The sequence below is a fragment of the Hyla sarda genome, chromosome 6, assembly GCF_029499605.1.
Source record: "Hyla sarda isolate aHylSar1 chromosome 6, aHylSar1.hap1, whole genome shotgun sequence".
Taxonomy (NCBI): domain Eukaryota; kingdom Metazoa; phylum Chordata; class Amphibia; order Anura; family Hylidae; genus Hyla; species Hyla sarda.
In genome coordinates this window covers 254,048,452-254,069,344 of record NC_079194.1, presented here as the reverse complement: position 1 = coordinate 254,069,344, position 20,893 = coordinate 254,048,452, and the positions used below count along the sequence as shown (strand labels likewise).

At 47.7% G+C, this 20,893-nt stretch overlaps 1 protein-coding gene across 2 annotated transcripts in view; it reads left to right on the top strand.

Moving 5' to 3' along the window:
- The window catches only part of LOC130276934 (solute carrier family 22 member 6-A-like), an 81,989-nt gene that overhangs the window by 14,658 nt on the left and 46,438 nt on the right, over positions 1-20,893 (top strand). For both annotated transcript variants that reach the window (XM_056526964.1, XM_056526965.1), the window contains exon 5: positions 18,121-18,289. In XM_056526964.1, coding sequence (XP_056382939.1) covers positions 18,121-18,289 — 169 coding nt within the window. The remainder of the gene's footprint in view (positions 1-18,120; positions 18,290-20,893) is intronic.

Below are 20,893 nucleotides of genomic sequence, written 5' to 3'. Positions count from 1 at the left end.
CCCTCTCCCCCCTACTGTATGTCCTGGTGATGGAACACCTTCTTGCCGGCATCAGAGCCGATCCCAACATTAAGGGAATCTCCATCGGAGGCCGGGAATATAAATGTTCGGCCTTTGCCGATGATCTCCTGGTCTATCTCTCGAACCCTGTTACCTCCTTACCTAATCTTATGTCTCGAATTCGAGATTTTGGTGCCTGGTCTAATTTTTAAATTAATCTTTCTAAATCAGAGGCCCTCAATGTTTTGTTGCCAGGACACGCAGTGGACTCTCTCCGTTCAGCTTTTCCCTTTACGTGGCCCTCCAGGGGTATCACATACCTGGGTATGAAAGTGCCCTCCGATCTGTCCCTTCTGTTCCCTCTTAACTTTTCTCCTCTTCTCACGCAATTTAAGCGGGATCTGGCCGCCTGGGATAGACGAGAATTTTCCTGGTTTGGAAGAATTAGCATTTTAAAAATGAACCTCTTACCCAGGCTGTTATATCTGCTACAAACCGTACCCATTCATCTCCCCTCCTCCTACTGGCGTGCTCTCCAACGCTGCTTCGGTTTGTTCGTCTGGTCATCGGCTAGACCCCGCTTGAACCGTCTCCTCCTTTCCAGGCCTAAACTGTCGGGTGGAGCGGGCCTGCCGGATTGCCGTTTATATTTCTTAGCCTGTGTACATGCACGGGTCCTGGACTGGACGCACAACACCGAATCCAAGCAATGGGTACGCATGGCCCAGGACCTATGCACCAAGGCCTTATCCACCCTCCCCTGGACCTGGTCACCTGCTTCTCTGACTGCCTTTCCTACATCCTACTCCACTCGCCACACTTTGGCCTCCCTACACTCTGTGCGTGGGAACAGTAGCTTGGTTGACCGCATGGGCCCCCTCCTCCCAGTCAGCCTCCTCTGCTGGCCCCTTTTTTGGGGCTACTCGGTCTGCCCCCTTGCGCTTTAGACACGTCCTAGCAGCGTGCCACCTGAAACCCTTGGAAGCTTTGTTGGAGGAGTACCCTTCCTCTACCAGGGCCCCCTTTGCCTATCTGCAGTTACGCCATTTCTATTCCTCCATCCCCGCCCATTTTGACTTACATAGGGACCCGCGGCCCTTTGAGCACCTTTGCCTGGCCTCGTCGTACCCCCGCCACGCCATCTCCGTTCTTTATGAATTTTTGCAGTCCCAGCGCTCGCATGCTGTGCCTGCTTACTGCACGGCTTGGGAGGCTGAACTGGGAGTGTCGTTCTCTCCTGAAGCCTGGGCCAAATGCTTCTTTTTGACCCATAAGGCGGTGGTGGCCACCAAAGCCCAGGAGACTTGCTACAAAATTCTCACTCGCTGGTACCGTGTCCCAGCGATGCTTCACCGCTGGTATCCCTCGGTCCCCAGTGTGTGTTGGAGATGCGGTGTGGAGGAGGGTACCATGACGCACATCTGGTGGAGCTGCTCCAAACTCGTCCCCTTCTGGCAATCGGTCCTCCGGGTTGTTCAAGAAGTCACTGGGATCTGTGTCCCCCCCGCTCCTGCTGCTGCCCTACTGTTTATGTTCTCCATGGCGCAGGCTAAATACAAGAAGTCTCTGGCGAGGCACCTCCTTCAGGCCGCGAAAGCAGTGATACCCCGAAAGTGGCGGTCTGTTGACCCCCCTACGTTGGACGAATGGATGGCGGAAGTTGCCAACTCACGTCAGATGGAGGAATTGATGTCGGTTCATCCTGATGACGCTGTGCGTGTTGAGACCACTTGGCTCCCATGGGTACAGTTTTGTTCCTCCCAGAGATGCAGATCCCTGTGATTTCCCTCTCATTGGGCTCCCGTATCAATCCTACTCCCTGCATCCATGCTGATGTGACACCCGCTGGTTCCTGGCTCCTTTTCTCCCCCCCTCCCCCGTTCCCTCCCCCCCTCCCTCTTTTTTCCTCTTCTCAGTCCCTCTCCTTTTCTTGCCAACCCTTGTCTGTATGTCCCTCTTTTACTGCTCAGAACCTGACTCCTTACCTTTTTCCTCCTTCCATGGCCCTTTTCCCTTTTCTGGCACCAGTGGATTTAAAAAAAAAAAGTTTTTCACCGGAGTACCCCTTTAATAACTCTGGGATGCTTTTACTTTTCATTCTGATTCCGAGATTCCGAGTTTTTTCGTGACATATTCTACTCCATGTTAGGGGTAAATTTTTGTCGATACTTGCATCATTTCTTGGTGAAAAATTCCAAAATTTGATGAAAAAATTGAAAATGTAGCATTTTTCTAACTTTGAAGCTCTCTACTTGTAAGGAAAACAGACATTCCAAATAAATGATATATTGATTCACAAATACAATATATCTGCTTTATGTTTCCATCATAAAGTTGACAGGTTTTTACTTTCGGAAGACATCAGAGGGCTTCAAATTTCAGCAGCAATTTTCAAATTTTTCACAAAATTTTCAAAATCTGAATTTTTCAGGGACCAGTTCAGTTTTGAAGTGGATTTGAAGGGCCTTCATATTAGAAATACCCCACAAATGACCCCATTATAAAAACTACACCCCTCAAAGTATTCAAAATAACATTCAGTAAGTGTGTTAACCCTTTAGGTGTTTCACAGTAATAGCAGCAAAGTGAAGGAGAAAATTCAAAATCTTCATTTTTTACACTGGCATGTTCTTGTAGACCCAGTTTTTGAATTTTTACAAGGGGTAATAGGAGAAAAAGCCCCCCAAAATGTGTAACCCAATTTCTCTTGAGTAAGGAAATACCTCATATGTGTATGTCAAGTGTATGGCGGGCGCAGTAGAGGGCTCAGAAGGGAAGGAGCGACAGTGGGATTTTGGAGAGTGAATTTTTCTGAAATGGTTTTTGGGGGGCATGTCACATTTAGGAAGCCCCTATGGTGCCAGATCAGCAAAAAAAAAAAAAACACATGGCATACTATTTTGGAAACTACACCCCTCAAGGCACATAACAAGGGGTCCAGTGACCGTTAACACCCCACAGGTGTTTGACAAATTTTCGTTGAAGTCAGATGTGTAAATGGAAAAAAAAAATTTTCACTGAAGTGCAGTTTTTCCCCCCAAATTTACCATTTTTACAAAAGGGTAATGGGAGCAAAAATCCCCCCAAAATTTGTAACGCAATTTCTCCCGAGTACAGAAATACCCCATATGTGGCCCTAAACTGTTGCCTTGAAATACGACAGGGCTCTGAAGTGAGAGAGCGCCATTCACATTTGAGGCCTAAATAAGGAATTTGCAATAGGGGCGGACCCAGTTACCTACAGTAAAATCCTACAGCAGTGTTTCCCAAACAGGGTGCCTCCAGCTGTTGCAAGACTCCCAGCCTGCCAGGACAGTCTATGGCTGTCCGGCAATACTGGGAGTTGTGTTTTTGTAACAGCTGGAAGCTCCGTTTAGGAAACACTGCTGTATGAGACGTTTTTCATTTTTATTGGGGGGGACGTGTAAGGGGGTGTTTATGTAGTGTTTTACTTTTTATTATCTGTTAGTGTACTGTAGTGTTTTTAGGGTACATTCACACAGGCGCAGGTTCATAGTAAGTTTTCCGCTGGAAGTTTGAGCTGCGGCGGAAAATTTGCTGCAGCTCAAACTTGTAGAAGGAAACCCACTGTAAACCCGCCCGTGTGAATTTACCTTGTACTTGATTCCAACCCATGTGCTTCCAGCTGTTGCAAAACTACATGTCCCAGCATGTAGGGTCTGTCAGTGCATTCTGGGAGTTGTAGTTTTGCAACAGCTGGAGGCACGCGGGTTGTAATCACTGAGTTAGGAAACAGACTCTAGCTCATTGTTTCCCAACCAGTGTGCCTACAGCTGTTGCAAAACTGCAATTCCCAGCATGGCCAGACAGTCAGGGATGCTGGGCGTGTAGTTCTGCAATATCTGGCCCTTCAGATGTTGCAGAACTACAACTCCCAGCATAACTGGACAGTCTAGGCATGCTAGGAGTTGTAATTATGCAACATCTGGGGAACAACAGTTTGGAGACCGCTAAGTAGTGGTGTCCAAACTGTAGCCCTCCAGATGTTGCAAAACTACAACTCCAAGCATGCCCAGACTGTCGAGGCATGCTGGGAGTTGTAGTTCTGCAACATATGTAGGGCCAGATATTGCAGAACTACACGCCCAGCATCCCTGACTGTCTGGCCATGCTGGGAGTTGTAGTTTTGCCCATGACCCATGACCCATTTTTTTTTTTTAAATACCCCCAGAAGTCTTTAGTTGTTTATGGGGTTAAAATTTGGAATGTACCCTTGACTTGGTACATTGGGGTAAATTATGGAAAATTAAAAGAAAAGGGAAAATTTTATAATCCATGGAAGTGTGATACTCCCTGATGGTCTATTCACACGTACAGTATTCTGTGCAGATTTGACAACGCAGATTTGATGCACGGGATTTTCTGCTGCAGATTTTAATGTAAACTGAACACAGTTTGAAATCCTGCACATCAAATCTGTGCACAATACTGTACATATGAATAGACCCTGAAGCAGTTTTTAATGCAGAGATGATTGGGGCAAGTGTCACATTGAGTGGTGGTATCCTTCCATATCCCCCTCTTGTGACACACTGCATTTTTTCTGTAATCGTCCCTTCTTTCCAGTGTGGGGGACCTCACCTGGAAAGTTCTGGCCTGGGACAATCCTACAACTCCAGTTCCTTAGGACCTCCGGCTTGCTCTTTCCCTGTCGCCAAAGATCATTCAGGACCTTTAGGACTTCTTCTTGGAGCTGGAGGTATGTCCCTGTGTTGCCAGCGTTTTGGGACAGTACAAAAGAGTTAAACAGGGCAACCTGTACCGATTGTAGTCCAGAATACAATCAGGCTTGAGGACCGTTGTTGTTGTACCTCGTACAGGGACAGGTGAGCTGCCCTTACCATCAATTGTGGTCAGAATAAGGGCATCCCTGGTATCCTCATACCTGACCAGCAACAGCACGGGACTCACCCTTGGGCAAAGATGTCTGCAAAAAATTTAGAGGGAGGCCTCTCTGGTTCTTCCGCACAGTCCCACAAGCGGACGTGGATCTGGTGGCAAGGGATGTGAACAGAGGGATGCTGGTATAAAAGTTGTCCATGCAAAGGTGGTAACCCTTATCCAGCAATGGGTGAACAAAGTCCCAATCGAGTTTCCCACTAACACCTAGAGTGGGGGCATTCTGGGCGTTCAATACACTCTAAACTTGTAAGTGCACCCGGAAGTACTCTCACAACGTTTGTAGAGTTTCAGGCCATACCGCACCTGCTTTGAGGGAATATACTGGCGGAAGGTGAGTCTCTCCTTAAAACTGATAAGAGACTCATCGACCGAGAGTTCCCTGAGCGGTACGTAGGCCTCCAAAAATTTGGCCCAAAGTGATCGATGACCGGCCTCACTTTGTAAAGCCGGTCATAGACAGGATCACCTCTGGGGGGACATGCCTCATTATCAGCATAATGCAGACATTTATGAATGGCCTCAAACCGCTTGTTACGCCGAGCGCTCCCGGTCCCCGCTCCTCCCCGGAGCGCTCGTGGCGTTCCCCTCTCTGCATCGCTCCGGTCAGACCCGCTGACCGGGAGCGCTGCACTGACACTGCCGACGGAGATGCGATTCGCATAGCGGGATGCGCCCGATCGCGGATCGCATCCCAATCCACTTACCTGTCCCGGTCCCCGGCTGTCACGTCCTGGCGCGCGCAGCTCCGCACCCTAGGGTGCGCGCGCGCCAGCTCTCTAAGATTTAAAGGGCCAGTGCACCACTAATTGGTGCCTGGCCCAATCAGTGTAATTAGCTCCCACCTGCTCCACGTCCTTATAACCTCACTTCCCCTTCCCAGCATTGCCGAATCTTGTTGTCCTTGTGCCTAGAGAAAGCGTTTCCTGTGATTGCCATACCAGTGTTTCCAGACCTTTTGCCGTTGCCCTTGACTACGAACCTTGCCGCCTGCCCTGACCTTCTGCTACGTCTGACCTCGCCTCTGTCTAGTCCTTCTGTCCCACGTCTTCTCAGCAGTCAGCGAGGTTGAGCCGTTACCGGTGGATACGACCTGGTTGCTACCAGTAGCAGCTTAGACCCGGTCCACCGGTACGGTCCACGCTAATCCCTCGCTGACACAGAGGATCCACATCCAGCCTGCCGAATCCTAACACCGCTTCTGTGTCATGGCCATACTGTAAAGTGGGGTCTGGTAGAGGACGTTCCCGCTCCAGTACTGCCTGACACTAGGTTTTTTTGACTAGGCCCATATGCAGCATGAGGCCCCAAAACGTCCTCATTTCTGCTGCATTGATGGTGTACCATTCATTGGGCCTAGCCAAAAACGAATCTAGGTGGTGGGCAATGAACTGTTGGGCGTACAAGTTCATTTGCTCCACCATTAGATTGACAAAGTCGTCACTGAAATAAAGAATAAAAAAGTCCATTTCAGTGTACCTGACTATGTCAATCTCGCCAACAAACTCAGGAATCCGTGGCTGATATTCCTCTGGGGGTCTCCAGACAGGTTCACCGGTAGGGAGCTCCAGTACGCTTGTCTGGGGGGTTGGACTCCTATTACAAGCAGCATGGCCACTGGTACTAGTGTCAGCCACTATGTCACTATCATGGGAGGTGTGTGGCCTCGCCTGGCATCATCACCGCCTCCGTGCAGTGCGCTCATCATCAGCGCTAGATGATGAGGAGGATGAGGAAGAACACAGAAAAGTAGGATCTTCTCACTGGTGGATTGGCGGGGGTGGGAGGAGATGTGTGCGGGAGGGGGCGGCGGAAGTGTGCATGTGTGTGTGCTTGGGTGCAAACTATATAACGGTGTGTGATTATAAGTCACACACTTATATTTCAACAGGAAAAAAAAAGATACTTTAAAAAAAAAAAAAAAAATGTCATAGGGTACCATTAGAAAAATTATAATAAAAAAGGTACAGTAGTTGTTACGCCGAGCGCTCCGGGTCCCCGCTCCTCCCCGGAGCGCTCGCTTCTCTCTCGCTACCGCAGCGCTCCGGGCAGCTCCACTGACCCGGTGCGCTGCGATACCGTCTCCAGCCGGGATGCGATTCGCGATGCGGGTAGCGCCCGCTCGCGATGCGCATCCCGGCTCCCGTACCTGACTCGCTCTCCGTCTGTCCTGTCCCGGCGCGCGCGGCCCCGCTCCCTAGGGCGCGCGCGCGCCGGGTCTCTGCGATTTAAAGGGCCACTGCGCCGCTGATTGGCGCAGTGGTTCCAATTAGTGTGTTCACCTGTGCACTCCCTATTTATACCTCACTTCCCCTTCACTCCCTCGCCGGATCTTGTTGCCATTGTGCCAGTGAAAGCGTTTCCTTGTGTGTTCCTAGCCTGTGTTCCAGACCTCCTGCCGTTGCCCCCGACTACGATCCTTGCTGCCTGCCCTGACCTTCTGCTACGTCCGACCTTGCTTCTGTCTAATCCCTTGTACCGCGCCTATCTTCAGCAGTCAGAGAGGTTGAGCCGTTGCTAGTGGATACGACCTGGTCACTACCGCCGCAGCAAGACCATCCCGCTTTGCGGCGGGCTCTGGTGAAAACCAGTAGTGACTTAGAACCGATCCACTAGCACGGTCCACGCCAATCCCTCTCTGGCACAGAGGATCCACTACCTGCCAGCCGGCATCGTGACAGTAGATCCGGCCATGGATCCCGCTGAAGTTCCTCTGCCAGTTGTCGCCGACCTCACCACGGTGGTCGCCCAGCAGTCACAACAGATAGCGCAACAAGGCCAACAGCTGTCTCAACTGACCGTGATGCTACAGCAGCTACTACCACAGCTTCAGCAATCATCTCCTCCGCCAGCTCCTGCACCTCCTCCGCAGCGAGTGGCCGCTTCTGGTCTACGACTATCCTTGCCGGATAAATTTGATGGGGACTCTAAATTCTGCCGTGGCTTTCTTTCCCAATGTTCCCTGCACTTGGAGATGATGTCGGACCAGTTCCCTACTGAAAGGTCTAAGGTGGCTTTCGTAGTCAGCCTTCTGTCTGGAAAAGCTCTGTCATGGGCCACACCGCTCTGGGACCGCAATGACCCCGTCACTGCCTCTGTACACTCCTTCTTCTCGGAAATTCGAAGTGTCTTTGAGGAACCTGCCCGAGCCTCTTCTGCTGAGACTGCCCTGTTGAACCTGGTCCAGGGTAATTCTTCCGTTGGCGAGTACGCCGTACAATTCCGTACTCTTGCTTCAGAATTATCCTGGAATAATGAGGCCCTCTGCGCGACCTTTAAAAAAGGCCTATCCAGCAACATTAAAGATGTTCTGGCCGCACGAGAAATCCCTGCTAACCTACATGAACTCATCCATCTTGCCACTCGCATTGACATGCGTTTTTCCGAAAGGCGTCAGGAGCTCCGCCAGGATATGGACTTTGTTCGCACAAGGCGTTTTTTCTCCCCGGCTCCTCTCTCCTCTGGTCCCCTGCAATCCGTTCCTGTGCCTCCCGCCGTGGAGGCTATGCAGGTCGACCGGTCTCGCCTGACACCTCAAGAGAGGACACGACGCCGCATGGAGAATCTCTGCTTGTACTGTGCCAGTACCGAACACTTCCTGAAGGATTGTCCTATCCGTCCTCCCCGCCTGGAAAGACGTACGCTGACTCCGCACAAAGGTGAGACAGTCCTTGATGTCTACTCTGCTTCTCCACGTCTTACTGTGCCTGTGCGGATATCTGCCTCTGCCTTCTCCTTCTCTACTATGGCCTTCTTGGATTCCGGATCTGCAGGAAATTTTATTTTGGCCTCTCTCGTCAACAGGTTCAACATCCCAGTGACCAGTCTCGCCAGACCCCTCTACATCAATTGTGTAAACAATGAAAGATTGGACTGTACCATACGTTACCGCACGGAGCCCCTTCTAATGTGCATCGGACCTCATCACGAGAGGATTGAATTTTTGGTCCTCCCCAATTGCACTTCCGAAATCCTCCTTGGACTACCCTGGCTTCAACTCCATTCCCCAACCCTGGATTGGTCCACTGGGGAGATCAAGAGTTGGGGGCCCTCTTGTTTCAAGGACTGCCTAAAACCGGTTCCCAGTACCCCTTGCCGTGACTCTGTGGTTCCCCCTGTAACCGGTCTCCCTAAGGCCTATATGGACTTTGCGGATGTTTTTTGCAAAAAACAAGCTGAGACTCTACCTCCTCACAGGCCTTATGATTGTCCTATTGACCTCCTCCCGGGCACTACTCCACCCCGGGGCAGAATCTATCCTCTGTCCGCCCCAGAGACTCTTGCTATGTCGGAGTACATCCAGGAAAATTTAAAAAAAGGCTTTATCCGTAAATCCTCCTCTCCTGCCGGAGCCGGATTTTTCTTTGTGTCCAAAAAAGATGGCTCTCTACGTCCTTGCATTGACTACCGCGGTCTTAATAAAATCACGGTAAAGAACCGCTACCCCCTACCTCTTATCTCTGAACTCTTTGATCGCCTCCAAGGTGCCCACATCTTTACCAAACTGGACTTAAGAGGTGCTTATAATCTCATCCGCATCAGAGAGGGGGATGAATGGAAAACGGCATTTAACACTAGAGATGGACACTTTGAGTATCTGGTCATGCCCTTTGGCCTGTGCAACGCCCCTGCCGTCTTCCAAGACTTTGTTAATGAAATTTTTCGTGATCTCTTATACTCCTGTGTTGTTGTATATCTGGACGATATCCTGATTTTTTCTGCCAATCTAGAAGAACACCGCCAGCATGTCCGTATGGTTCTTCAGAGACTTCGTGACAATCAACTTTATGCCAAGATAGAGAAATGTCTGTTTGAATGCCAATCTCTTCCTTTCCTAGGATACTTGGTCTCTGGCCAGGGACTACAAATGGATCCAGACAAACTCTCTGCCGTCTTAGATTGGCCACGCCCCTCCGGACTCCGTGCTATCCAATGTTTTTTGGGGTTCGCCAATTATTACAGGCAATTTATTCCACATTTTTCTACCGTTGTGGCCCCTATCGTGGCTTTAACCAAAAAAAATGCCAATCCCAAGTCTTGGCCTCCTCAAGCGGAAGACGCCTTCAAACGGCTCAAGTCTGCCTTTTCTTCGGCTCCCGTGCTCTCCAGACCTGACCCATCTAAACCCTTCCTATTGGAGGTTGATGCCTCCTCTGTAGGAGCTGGAGCGGTCCTTCTACAAAAAAATTCTTCCGGGCATGCTGTTACTTGTGGGTTTTTTTCTAGGACCTTCTCTCCGGCGGAGAGGAACTACTCCATCGGGGATCGAGAGCTTCTAGCCATTAAATTAGCACTTGAGGAATGGAGGCATCTGCTGGAGGGATCAAGATTTCCAGTTATTATTTACACCGATCACAAGAATCTCTCCTATCTCCAGTCTGCCCAACGGCTGAATCCTCGCCAGGCCAGGTGGTCTCTGTTCTTTGCCCGATTTAATTTTGAAATTCACTTTCGGCCTGCCGATAAGAACATTAGGGCCGATGCTCTCTCTCGTTCCTCGGATGCCTCGGAAGTTGAACTCTCTCCGCAACACATCATTCCTCCTGACTGCCTGATTTCCACTTCTCCAGCCTCCATCAGGCAAACTCCTCCAGGAAAGACCTTCGTCTCTCCACGCCAACGCCTCGGAATCCTCAAATGGGGTCACTCCTCCCATCTCGCAGGTCATGCAGGCATCAAGAAATCTGTGCAACTCATCTCTCGCTTCTATTGGTGGCCGACTCTGGAGACGGATGTCGTGGACTTTGTGCGAGCCTGCACTGTCTGTGCCCGGGATAAGACTCCTCGCCAGAAGCCCGCTGGTTTTCTTCATCCTCTGCCTGTCCCCGAACAGCCTTGGTCTCTGATTGGTATGGATTTTATTACAGACCTACCCCCATCCCGTGGCAACACTGTTGTTTGGGTGGTCGTTGATCGATTCTCCAAGATGGCACATTTCATCCCTCTTCCTGGTCTTCCTTCAGCGCCTCAGTTGGCTAAACAATTTTTTGTACACATTTTTCGTCTTCACGGGTTGCCCACACAGATAGTCTCGGATAGAGGCGTCCAATTCGTGTCAAAATTCTGGAGGGCTCTCTGTAAACAACTCAAGATTAAATTAAACTTTTCTTCTGCATATCATCCTCAATCCAATGGACAAGTAGAAAGAATTAACCAGGTCTTGGGTGATTATTTACGACATTTTGTTTCCTCCCGCCAGGATGATTGGGCAGATCTTCTACCATGGGCCGAATTCTCGTATAACTTTAGAGTCTCTGAATCTTCCTCCAAATCCCCATTTTTCGTGGTGTACGGCCGTCACCCTCTTCCCCCCCTCCCTACTCCCTTGCCCTCTGGTTTGCCCGCTGTAGATGAAGTGACTCGTGATCTTTCCACCATATGGAAAGAGACCCAAGATTCTCTTTTACAGGCTTCATCTCGCATGAAAAAGTTTGCCGATAAGAAAAGAAGAGCTCCCCCCATTTTTGCTCCAGGAGACAAGGTATGGCTCTCCGCTAAATATGTCCGCTTTCGTGTCCCCAGTTACAAACTGGGTCCACGCTATCTTGGTCCTTTCAAAGTCTTGTGCCAAATTAATCCTGTCTCTTACAAACTTCTTCTTCCTCCTTCTCTCCGTATTCCTAATGCCTTTCATGTCTCTCTTCTTAAACCACTCATCATCAACCGTTTCTCTCCCAAATTAGTTTCTCCCACTCCTGTCTCCGGTTCTTCTGACGTCTTCTCAGTGAAAGAGATACTGGCCTCCAAGACGGTCAGAGGAAAAAGGTTCTTTTTGGTGGATTGGGAGGGCTGTGGACCTGAAGAGAGATCCTGGGAACCTGAGGACAACATCCTAGACAAAAGTCTGCTCCTCAGGATCTCAGGCTCTAAGAAGAGGGGGAGACCCAAGGGGGGGGTACTGTTACGCCGAGCGCTCCGGGTCCCCGCTCCTCCCCGGAGCGCTTGCTTCTCTCTCGCTACCGCAGCGCTCCGGGCAGCTCCACTGACCCGGTGCGCTGCGATACCGTCTCCAGCCGGGATGCGATTCGCGATGCGGGTAGCGCCCGCTCGCGATGCGCATCCCGGCTCCCGTACCTGACTCGCTCTCCGTCTGTCCTGTCCCGGCGCGCGCGGCCCCGCTCCCTAGGGCGCGCGCGCGCCGGGTCTCTGCGATTTAAAGGGCCACTGCGCCGCTGATTGACGCAGTGGTTCCAATTAGTGTGTTCACCTGTGCACTCCCTATTTATACCTCACTTCCCCTTCACTCCCTCGCCGGATCTTGTTGCCATTGTGCCAGTGAAAGCGTTTCCTTGTGTGTTCCTAGCCTGTGTTCCAGACCTCCTGCCGTTGCCCCCGACTACGATCCTTGCTGCCTGCCCTGACCTTCTGCTACGTCCGACCTTGCTTCTGTCTAATCCCTTGTACCGCGCCTATCTTCAGCAGTCAGAGAGGTTGAGCCGTTGCTAGTGGATACGACCTGGTCACTACCGCCGCAGCAAGACCATCCCGCTTTGCGGCGGGCTCTGGTGAAAACCAGTAGTGACTTAGAACCGATCCACTAGCACGGTCCACGCCAATCCCTCTCTGGCACAGAGGATCCACTACCTGCCAGCCGGCATCGTGACAGTAGTGATGTAAAAAATTGTATTTAACAAAAATGTATCTTTTTTATGATGACAGTTTTAATCATTTTTAAACAGGGATCAATTTATGTGTGCGGGCAGGGCACTAAAACTGCCGACAATAATAAAAATGTAGTGTGTGTGTGTTTTTCACTTTTCTTTCTTAATTTTTTACATTTTTTTAGGTAGTACTACTACTCCCAGCATGGAACACACTGTTCCATGATGGGAGTAGTGGTACCTGTACTAATTGAAAGATCGCCCATTACGATCCTTCTGTATAATGTATAGATGCTGCAGGCCGCTCTTCTATGGTCCCCTGCACTGACGTATATATATGCACCTATTCATATTTCCCACAGAAAGCTGTGATTGGCCAGTGCAGTGCAGAGGACCATAGAAGATTGCCCGGCCGCATCTATACATTATACAGGAGGATCATAGCAGGTGTCAGGAGTGACACTGTGATCTTTCCTTAACTGCAGGTACTACTACTCCCAACTTGGAGCACACTCTGCTACATGTTGGGAGTAGTAGTGCCTGCAGTAAGGGACAGATCACAGCAAGTGTCACTTCTGACACCCGCTGCGATCGTCCTATCTATTGCAGAGATGCGGAGCAGATCTATAGAGCGCTCGCATCTCTGCTCTGTACTCCGGCCGGCCACTCACATTTCCCTCTGAGAGCGGTGATTGGCTGCAACCATCCGGCCAATCACCACTCTGGGCAGAAAATATGAATGAGTGATGTAAATTTTAATTCACATCACTGGCTGGAGTATAGTGCAGAGATGAAGCGCTGTAGAGAGCCGCTCGGCATCTCTGCAATATTATGGACATCGCACACCCGGGGCGATATGTCTGTTAGTACAGGTACTGCTACTCCCATCATGGAACAGTCTGTTCCGTTCTGGGAGTCTTAGTACTACCTAACAAAAAGTAAAAAATAGAGAAATAAGTGAAACACAAACACACTTTATTAAATATTTATAAAAATTTTGTTATAAAAAAATAACAATTTTGTTAAAGGGGTACTCCGGTGCTTACACATCATATCCCCTATCCAAAGTTATCATGCCCCCTCCCGTAGGCTTGCATTGAGGGGCGGAGCGTGACGTCACACGGGGGCGGTGGCGTGACGTCACACGCCGCCGGCCCTGCGGTCGACCACACGCTCCGGGGACTGTTTACAAACGGGGTGTCGCGTGCATGATCACGGGCGTCCCCAGCTGCGGGACTCCCGCGATGAGTCATCTTATCCCCTATCCTTTGGATAGGGGATAAGATGTGTAAGCACCGGAGTACCCCTTTAAATACATTTTTCCCATCCCTACTGCATCCTTTTTATTTATTTTTTGTACCCAGAAATGCATTTTCCACTCAAATGCAAAAACGATAGATGCAGGAAATTGCACTGGCGTTTTTTCAGGTGTTTTTTTCAGTGAGAAAACGCCGGAATTTTTTTTTTTTTTTATCCTAGCCGTAAAAGCAGGATAGACATGATCTGAAAGCGGGGTAGAAAATGATCTAGGTGCAGATCTACGCGAAATTGATCATGGACTCTGCGACAATATGATAAATTTGGAGCAGCACCGCCAAAAAAATGCATCTGGACAAACCCCAAAAATGATCTAGCCAAGACCATTATTGATAAATCTCCCCCTAAGATTCTAAAAGATATTGGTTACTATTTCTGAAACTACTACCTTCTGAATGTTGCACTTTTTTTTATTTATTTTTTATTTAGTGAATAGGTTTTTTTGACAATGTTGCATTGTTGATAGGTTTTAGAAAAGTCAATCCAATATGGCAATCAGAATAAATCCCTAAATTAATGTTCTATCTCCAGAATTATAGTATCCATATCCTGTAATGTTATTTATTTATTTTTTCGAGAAAAGCATGCAGATCCCCCCCTTAAAGATCGCTCCATGCTGATAACTCACGATACGGGGGCTGAAGTATTGTGATGTCACGGCCCCGCCCCCTCAATGCAAGCCTATGGGAGGGGGCGTGACGGCTGTCACGCCCCCTCCCATAGGCTTGCATTGAGGGGGCGGGGTCATGACATCACGAGGGAGTGGGGCTATGACATCACAATACTCCGGTCCCTGTATTGGGAGTCCTCAGCACGGATGATCTTCGCTGATGGCAAGCAGGTGCTGCAGGAGAGATTGTGGGGGTCCCCAGCGATGAGACATCTTATCCCCTGTCCTTTGGATAGGAGATAAGATGTCCAGGGGCGGAGTACCCCTTTTACATTGTTCCAATCCTGTTATTTCTCCTGTCCTTTCTGTAGCAGTACAAAATAACATACATATAACTAGCAAGTTGCAATCCTGTCACTTACTACTAGATATCAACAGGCACAATGTAATGTTAGCTCTATGTCAGCAAATCATTTATTGTTTTATATGGTGTTTATCTCTACACTAGTGTTAATGACACCCACACATGGTATATTACACAGCTATTGATGTTTGATGTTGACACTCCTTATCTGTATTATTGAGCGATAATATAATCTATATACTGCAACTCGAGTTTTAGTTGCGTTTACACTCCCAGGGAACTGAATGTTGTCATAAAACACAAAATAATATATATTATTTATGTCACATTGATTGGTTTTATTGAGCCAATGGTTTAATGTTAATAATGCAGATATAACTATAAAAAATGGAAAGGTAAACATTTCATCTTTGTTAGCCTACAACTATAGCATTAAAGCCATTCTATAATATCCAGCATACCGAGATAAAAATAATTTTGCTGTGTGTAAGGCAACATTGTGAGCCTATGTTATTTTAGAATATATGCAGTAAGGGAGATCTGCCCATCTGAAAGTTGCACATGGGCAAACAATGACAACTTGTCTGTACTAGTCAGTGGAGTGACTGTACACAATTACGTGAATATATGTAATGTGTAGCTATTCAAAAGGGCTGACTGAGTAGAACAAGGAATCTCAGAAAATATTGCCTTAAAGGGGTACTCCGCTGCCCCAGCTTTCGGAACATTTTGCGAGTGCAGGCTGCAGGGGTAGTGACATCACGGCCAGCCATGCCTCTCGTGACGTCACTCCATGCCCCCTCAATGCAAGTCTTGACTTGCTTTGAGGGGGCGTGGCATGACATCGCGAGGGGCAAGGCCATGACATCACAACCCCCGCAGCCCCCACCCAGTGTTCAACATTTTTAATAGAAGTAATTTACAAATCTGTTTAACTTTCCGGAGCCAGTTGATATATAAAAAAAAAGTTTTGGCCTGGAGTACCCCTTTAAGCAACCGCAGCATGATGTTCCTTCTATTCTGGTAGCAGAAGCCGCAGAACAAATTTTGCCTAGACTTGTCTTATGCCAAGATCCATGCCAAGTAGTTTTTGGAATCCCTAGATTATCTTCTAGTTCTTGCACTGCCTGTTGCTAAACTATTGACTGCAGCCGGTACTCATTCAACATCCTCAGGTGTTCCAGAATGTGAATGACTTTCAACAGATTCTCAACATTCTCTATAGGATTTGTGCCACATTTATGCTCTACCCACTCAATAATTTTAAATGTGACGGCCATACCATACATATGCTCACTCACTATGTATGCTTGCAATAGCCCGCCATTGTTTGTGCATGCGTATTCCAGTCCATTTTCCTTATCTGACAAGTTATATCATTTTAATAACAATGGCTGAATGTTTTCTATGATATATATATATATATATATATATATATATATATATATATTATATCATATACTAGCTGAGTACCATACATCTTTAAATCCTGACCCCATATCCCCTCCTTATATCCCAACCCCAAACCCCCTCCTCATATTCCGACCTCATATACTGTCCTCATATTTTGTCCTTGTATCTCAACCTCATATCCCGTCCTCATATTCCGTCCTCCTATCCCAACTTCCTATCTTGACCTCCCATCCCGACCTCATATCCCGTCCTCCTATCTCGAGCTCCTATCCCGACCTCCTACCCCGACCTTCTATCCCGACCTCCTATCCCAACCTCCTATCTCGACCTCCTATCCCGACCGCCTATCCCGACCTCCTATACCGACCTCCTATCCCGTCCTCCTGTCCCGTTCTCCTATCCCGTCCTCCTATCCCGACCTCCTATCCCATCCTCCTATCCCATCCTCCTATCCCATCCTCCTATCCCGACCTCCTATCCCGTCCCCCTATCCCGTGCTCCTATCTCGACCTCGTATCCTGACCTCCTATCCCGTCCTCCTATCCCGTCCTCTTATACCATCCTCCGATCTCGACCTCCTATCTCAACCTCCTATGTCGACCTCCTATCCCATCCTCCTATCCCGTCCTAATATCCCGCCCTCCTGTCTCAACCTCCTATCTCGACCTCCTTTCCCGACCTCCTGTCCTGACCTCCTATCCCGACCTCCTATCCCGACCTCATATCCCGTCATCATATACCATCCTCCTATCTCAACCTCACCATTCCCGAGCTCATATCCCGCCCTCATATCTCGACCTCCTATCCCCTCCTCCAATCACGACCTCATATCCCGTCCTCCTATCTCGACCTCATATCCCGTCCTCATATCCCGACCCGTAATATGTGTACCAGGTATTGAAATATCTCCAGCCGTACGGAAGTTATGTGGAAAAATACATTTCCCATTGATTTGCATCGGACTTTAAACAAAAACCCTGACCCTGAAAAATTGGGTTAGTTAAGGGTTAAATTAACTATCCTATATTTTAAGTGGACATGTAAGTACCCTGTGACCAAGTATTATCGAAATATCTCCAGCTATTTGGAAGTAATGCAGTAACATATATTTCCTATAGTCTTGTATTGGACTTTAAACAAAAACCCCGACCCTGGCAAATGGGGGTGGGTAAGGGTTAAATTACCTATCCTATGTTTGTTGTTGACATATAAGTAACGTGTGCCAAGTTTCATGTTAATATCTTTAGCCGTTTGGACGTGATGCTGGAACATACATACACACATATACACACACACATACACACATTGAGTTTTATATATATATATATATATATATATATATATATAGACTAACTGAGCACCCGGCGTTGCCCGGTTTTTCCTTCCTAATCCTTGTTGGGGAGGAAAATAAACAAAGGAGGAAGCTTTTGACTTCATATCCCGTCCTCATATATTGTTGTCATATCCCAACCTCCTATCCCGTCCTCATATCCCGACCTCCTATCCTGACCTCCTATCCCGTCATCATGTCTTGACCTCCTATCCTGACCTCCTATCCTGACCTCCTATCCCGTCATCATATCTCGACCTCCTATCCTGACCTCCTATCCTGACCTCCTATCCAGTCATCGTATCTTGACCTCAAATCCCATCCTTACATCCCGTCCTCATATCCTGTCCTCATATGTAATATGTAATTAGCCTGCATCTCTCCGCCATGCAGTGTGCACCAGATGTATCAACAGGTTGATGGATCTCAGGCAAGGCTTAAAACCACTTTCTAAAGCCCTCACCACTTTTTTATGACCCATTCATATTATTATTGATAAATGTGCTCCATTTTAATAATTCTGTTTTTTCCATTTTAATCTTAATTTTTTTTTTTGTCTTAACAGTTGTAGAATGGGTTCCAACCAAAGTTCGCACCATCACAGGCACCTTGGCAGGATATTCCTACACAGTTGGACAGCTTATCTTGGCAGGTTTAGCATATGGCATACGAGATTGGCGATGGCTACAACTCTGTGTCTCTCTTCCGTTCTTTATATTTTTTCTCTATTCCTGGTGAGTAGTATGGGGCTATAAGGAATTGTGATTTTATAGAATGCGGCTAAGTTAATTACTTTTACTTTATTTTAATTACTTTTGGATATATTTATTAACTTAATTATTTTGATTAAAACTATTCCTTCAAACTTTGTGTTAATGCACACAAATGTATGATAGCTCCGTACAACAACAAAAAAAAAGCATAAATTCAATAGGACCATACGGCACCTCCCCATTTCTCTGATATCATATGGCAATGTATATGGCAATTTTTTTTATGTTGGATTCAGTAAATCTCATGTACATCAGTCAAAGAGGGGATAAAAGGTTAAGGCGATCATAGAGGTGTGCCAGGTTCTGGCACTTAAACAGCTTAGCCACTCCCTCCAGACACTTAAATATAAAAAAATGATTTTATAAGTCTAAAAACCACCATCAGCTACAAGAAAGGTGCAATTTGCTTTTATACCCTAACAACTATCCAACAGATTGTGTAGCTCTTAGGAACAAGTACAGCTGACAGATTTCCTTTAATAACGATCATACCTAAAATGTAGGTTTTCAAAGGAATAAGGTATAAACAAATTATTGGGAAATAGTTTTTGCTAGAGATTACCTTTTAATATAACGTAAAGGAAGAGAGACTGCACTCACCAGTCAGTCCTTGCAGGTAATCTTTATTCCGTGTAGAACGTGACGGTCATGCAGAGCAAGCGGCTAGGATGCCAGGAACATTCACAGGTGTGACAGCTGTTTCACGGGACTCACCCGCAGGCTGGGGGGTTGATGAACACGGTGAACACGGTCACTGTTGGTGAACACGGTCACTGCAGCTAGGACCTAGCAAGCAGCTAGGACACCAGGAACATTCACAAGTGTGACAGCTGTTTCACGGGACTCGCCCACGGGCTGGAGGGGGGTTGGTGAACACGGTCATGCAGAGCAAGCGGCTAGGACACCAGGAACATTCACAGGTGTGACAGCTGTTTCACGGGACTCGCCCGCGGGATCGAACATAATGTAAAGGAAGAGAGACCACACACCAGTCAGTCCGTGTAGGTAATCTTTATTCCAAGAAGAAGGGCTGGGGGGGTTGGTGAACACGGTCATGCAGAGCAAGCGGCTAGGACACCAGGAACATTCACAGGTGTGACAGCTGTTTCACTGGACTCACCCGCGGGCTCGAACATAACGTAAAGGAAGAGAGACCGCACTCACCAGTCAGTCCGTGTAGGTAATCTTTATTCCAAGAAGAAGGGTTTGGGGGGGTTGGTGAACACGGTCATGCAGAGCAAGCAGCTAGGACACCAGGAACATTCACAGGTGTGACAGCTGTTTTACGGGACTCGCCCGCGGGCGAGTCCCGTGAAACAGCTGTCACACCTGTGAATGTTCCTGGTGTCCTAGCCGCTTGCTCTGCATGACCGTGTTCACCAACCACCCCCTGTTCTACTTGGAATAAAGATTACCTACACGGACTGACTGGTGAGTGCGGTCTCTCTTCCTTTACGCTATGTTCGAGCGTCATGTGCTTTTCTAGCCTGCACCACCAGATTTAGCAGCATACCCCAGCCTCACTACAGCATGCTTTATGCGGGATTGACGAATTGCACCCCTGCAGTGCCAGGCATTGTGTATCTGTATCTTGTCTATACATAGTTATTACCTTTTAATATGTCCATATTTGAAAGAGCAGAACTCTATGTAGCAGTAACAACATCATCCCGACCCATTGATGTTTATAAAAGAAACACTGCCAGCAGAAACGTTAAAAAAAATCAAATAAAAAAAAACTACTAATCATTTTAAGTAAAAAAGATAGATTTGGCAACGGGCAAAACTGTTATCCTAGATTTACGCAAACACATCACTTTCTAGAGGCTTTTTCCCCGCCTAAGAGAAAGAACACACGCAAATGAGGCCTTCTCTACAAAAGGCCCAGCTGTATTCTGCTCTGCTTGCTCTTTGCACATCAAAGAAAATATTTTCAAATGAAAGTGCATTGTTTCTCTTCGGGCAAAATGAGTACCTTGATGTGAAATGTTATCACCTTAAACGGTAAATGTGTTTTATCACCACAATACAGATAATACAGAGAGAAACATCAGATGCAAAAAGACATAAATGTCACTGTCTATTTGATGATTAAACAGTAATAAAGTCCAATACGATCTCTCGTGATAAATGCATTTGTTGGTTTACCCATGTATTGTTCAGTGTGGGCAAAGTTCAGCACTAAATCTGCTAGTGCATATTTTTATAACATTGTTATATTAAAGGGGTAGTCACATCTCATAAAGTGATGGCAGAGAGCTAGGAAACAGCATCACTTTAGGATCAGTGAAATCCTTACTGATCCTGAGGATGAAAAGTCAACAACGCTCAGTCTGTCCCTCTACAATCTTCAGGGAAATTGTATTGCAACCCCACAGAGGCGGCTCTAGACTTGTTGAGGCCCTAGGTGAAACTGGAACACAAGGCCCTCACCGATGAGATATCGCAAGGTAGTGTGATTTGGTAGCACCTGGGGCAAGACAAAGTATTGTGTGCCTGCACCCTGAATGTAAGTGAATGGTGATGCATGGGGTGCTGCTCAACAGAGTTTTTAACGCAGGATTT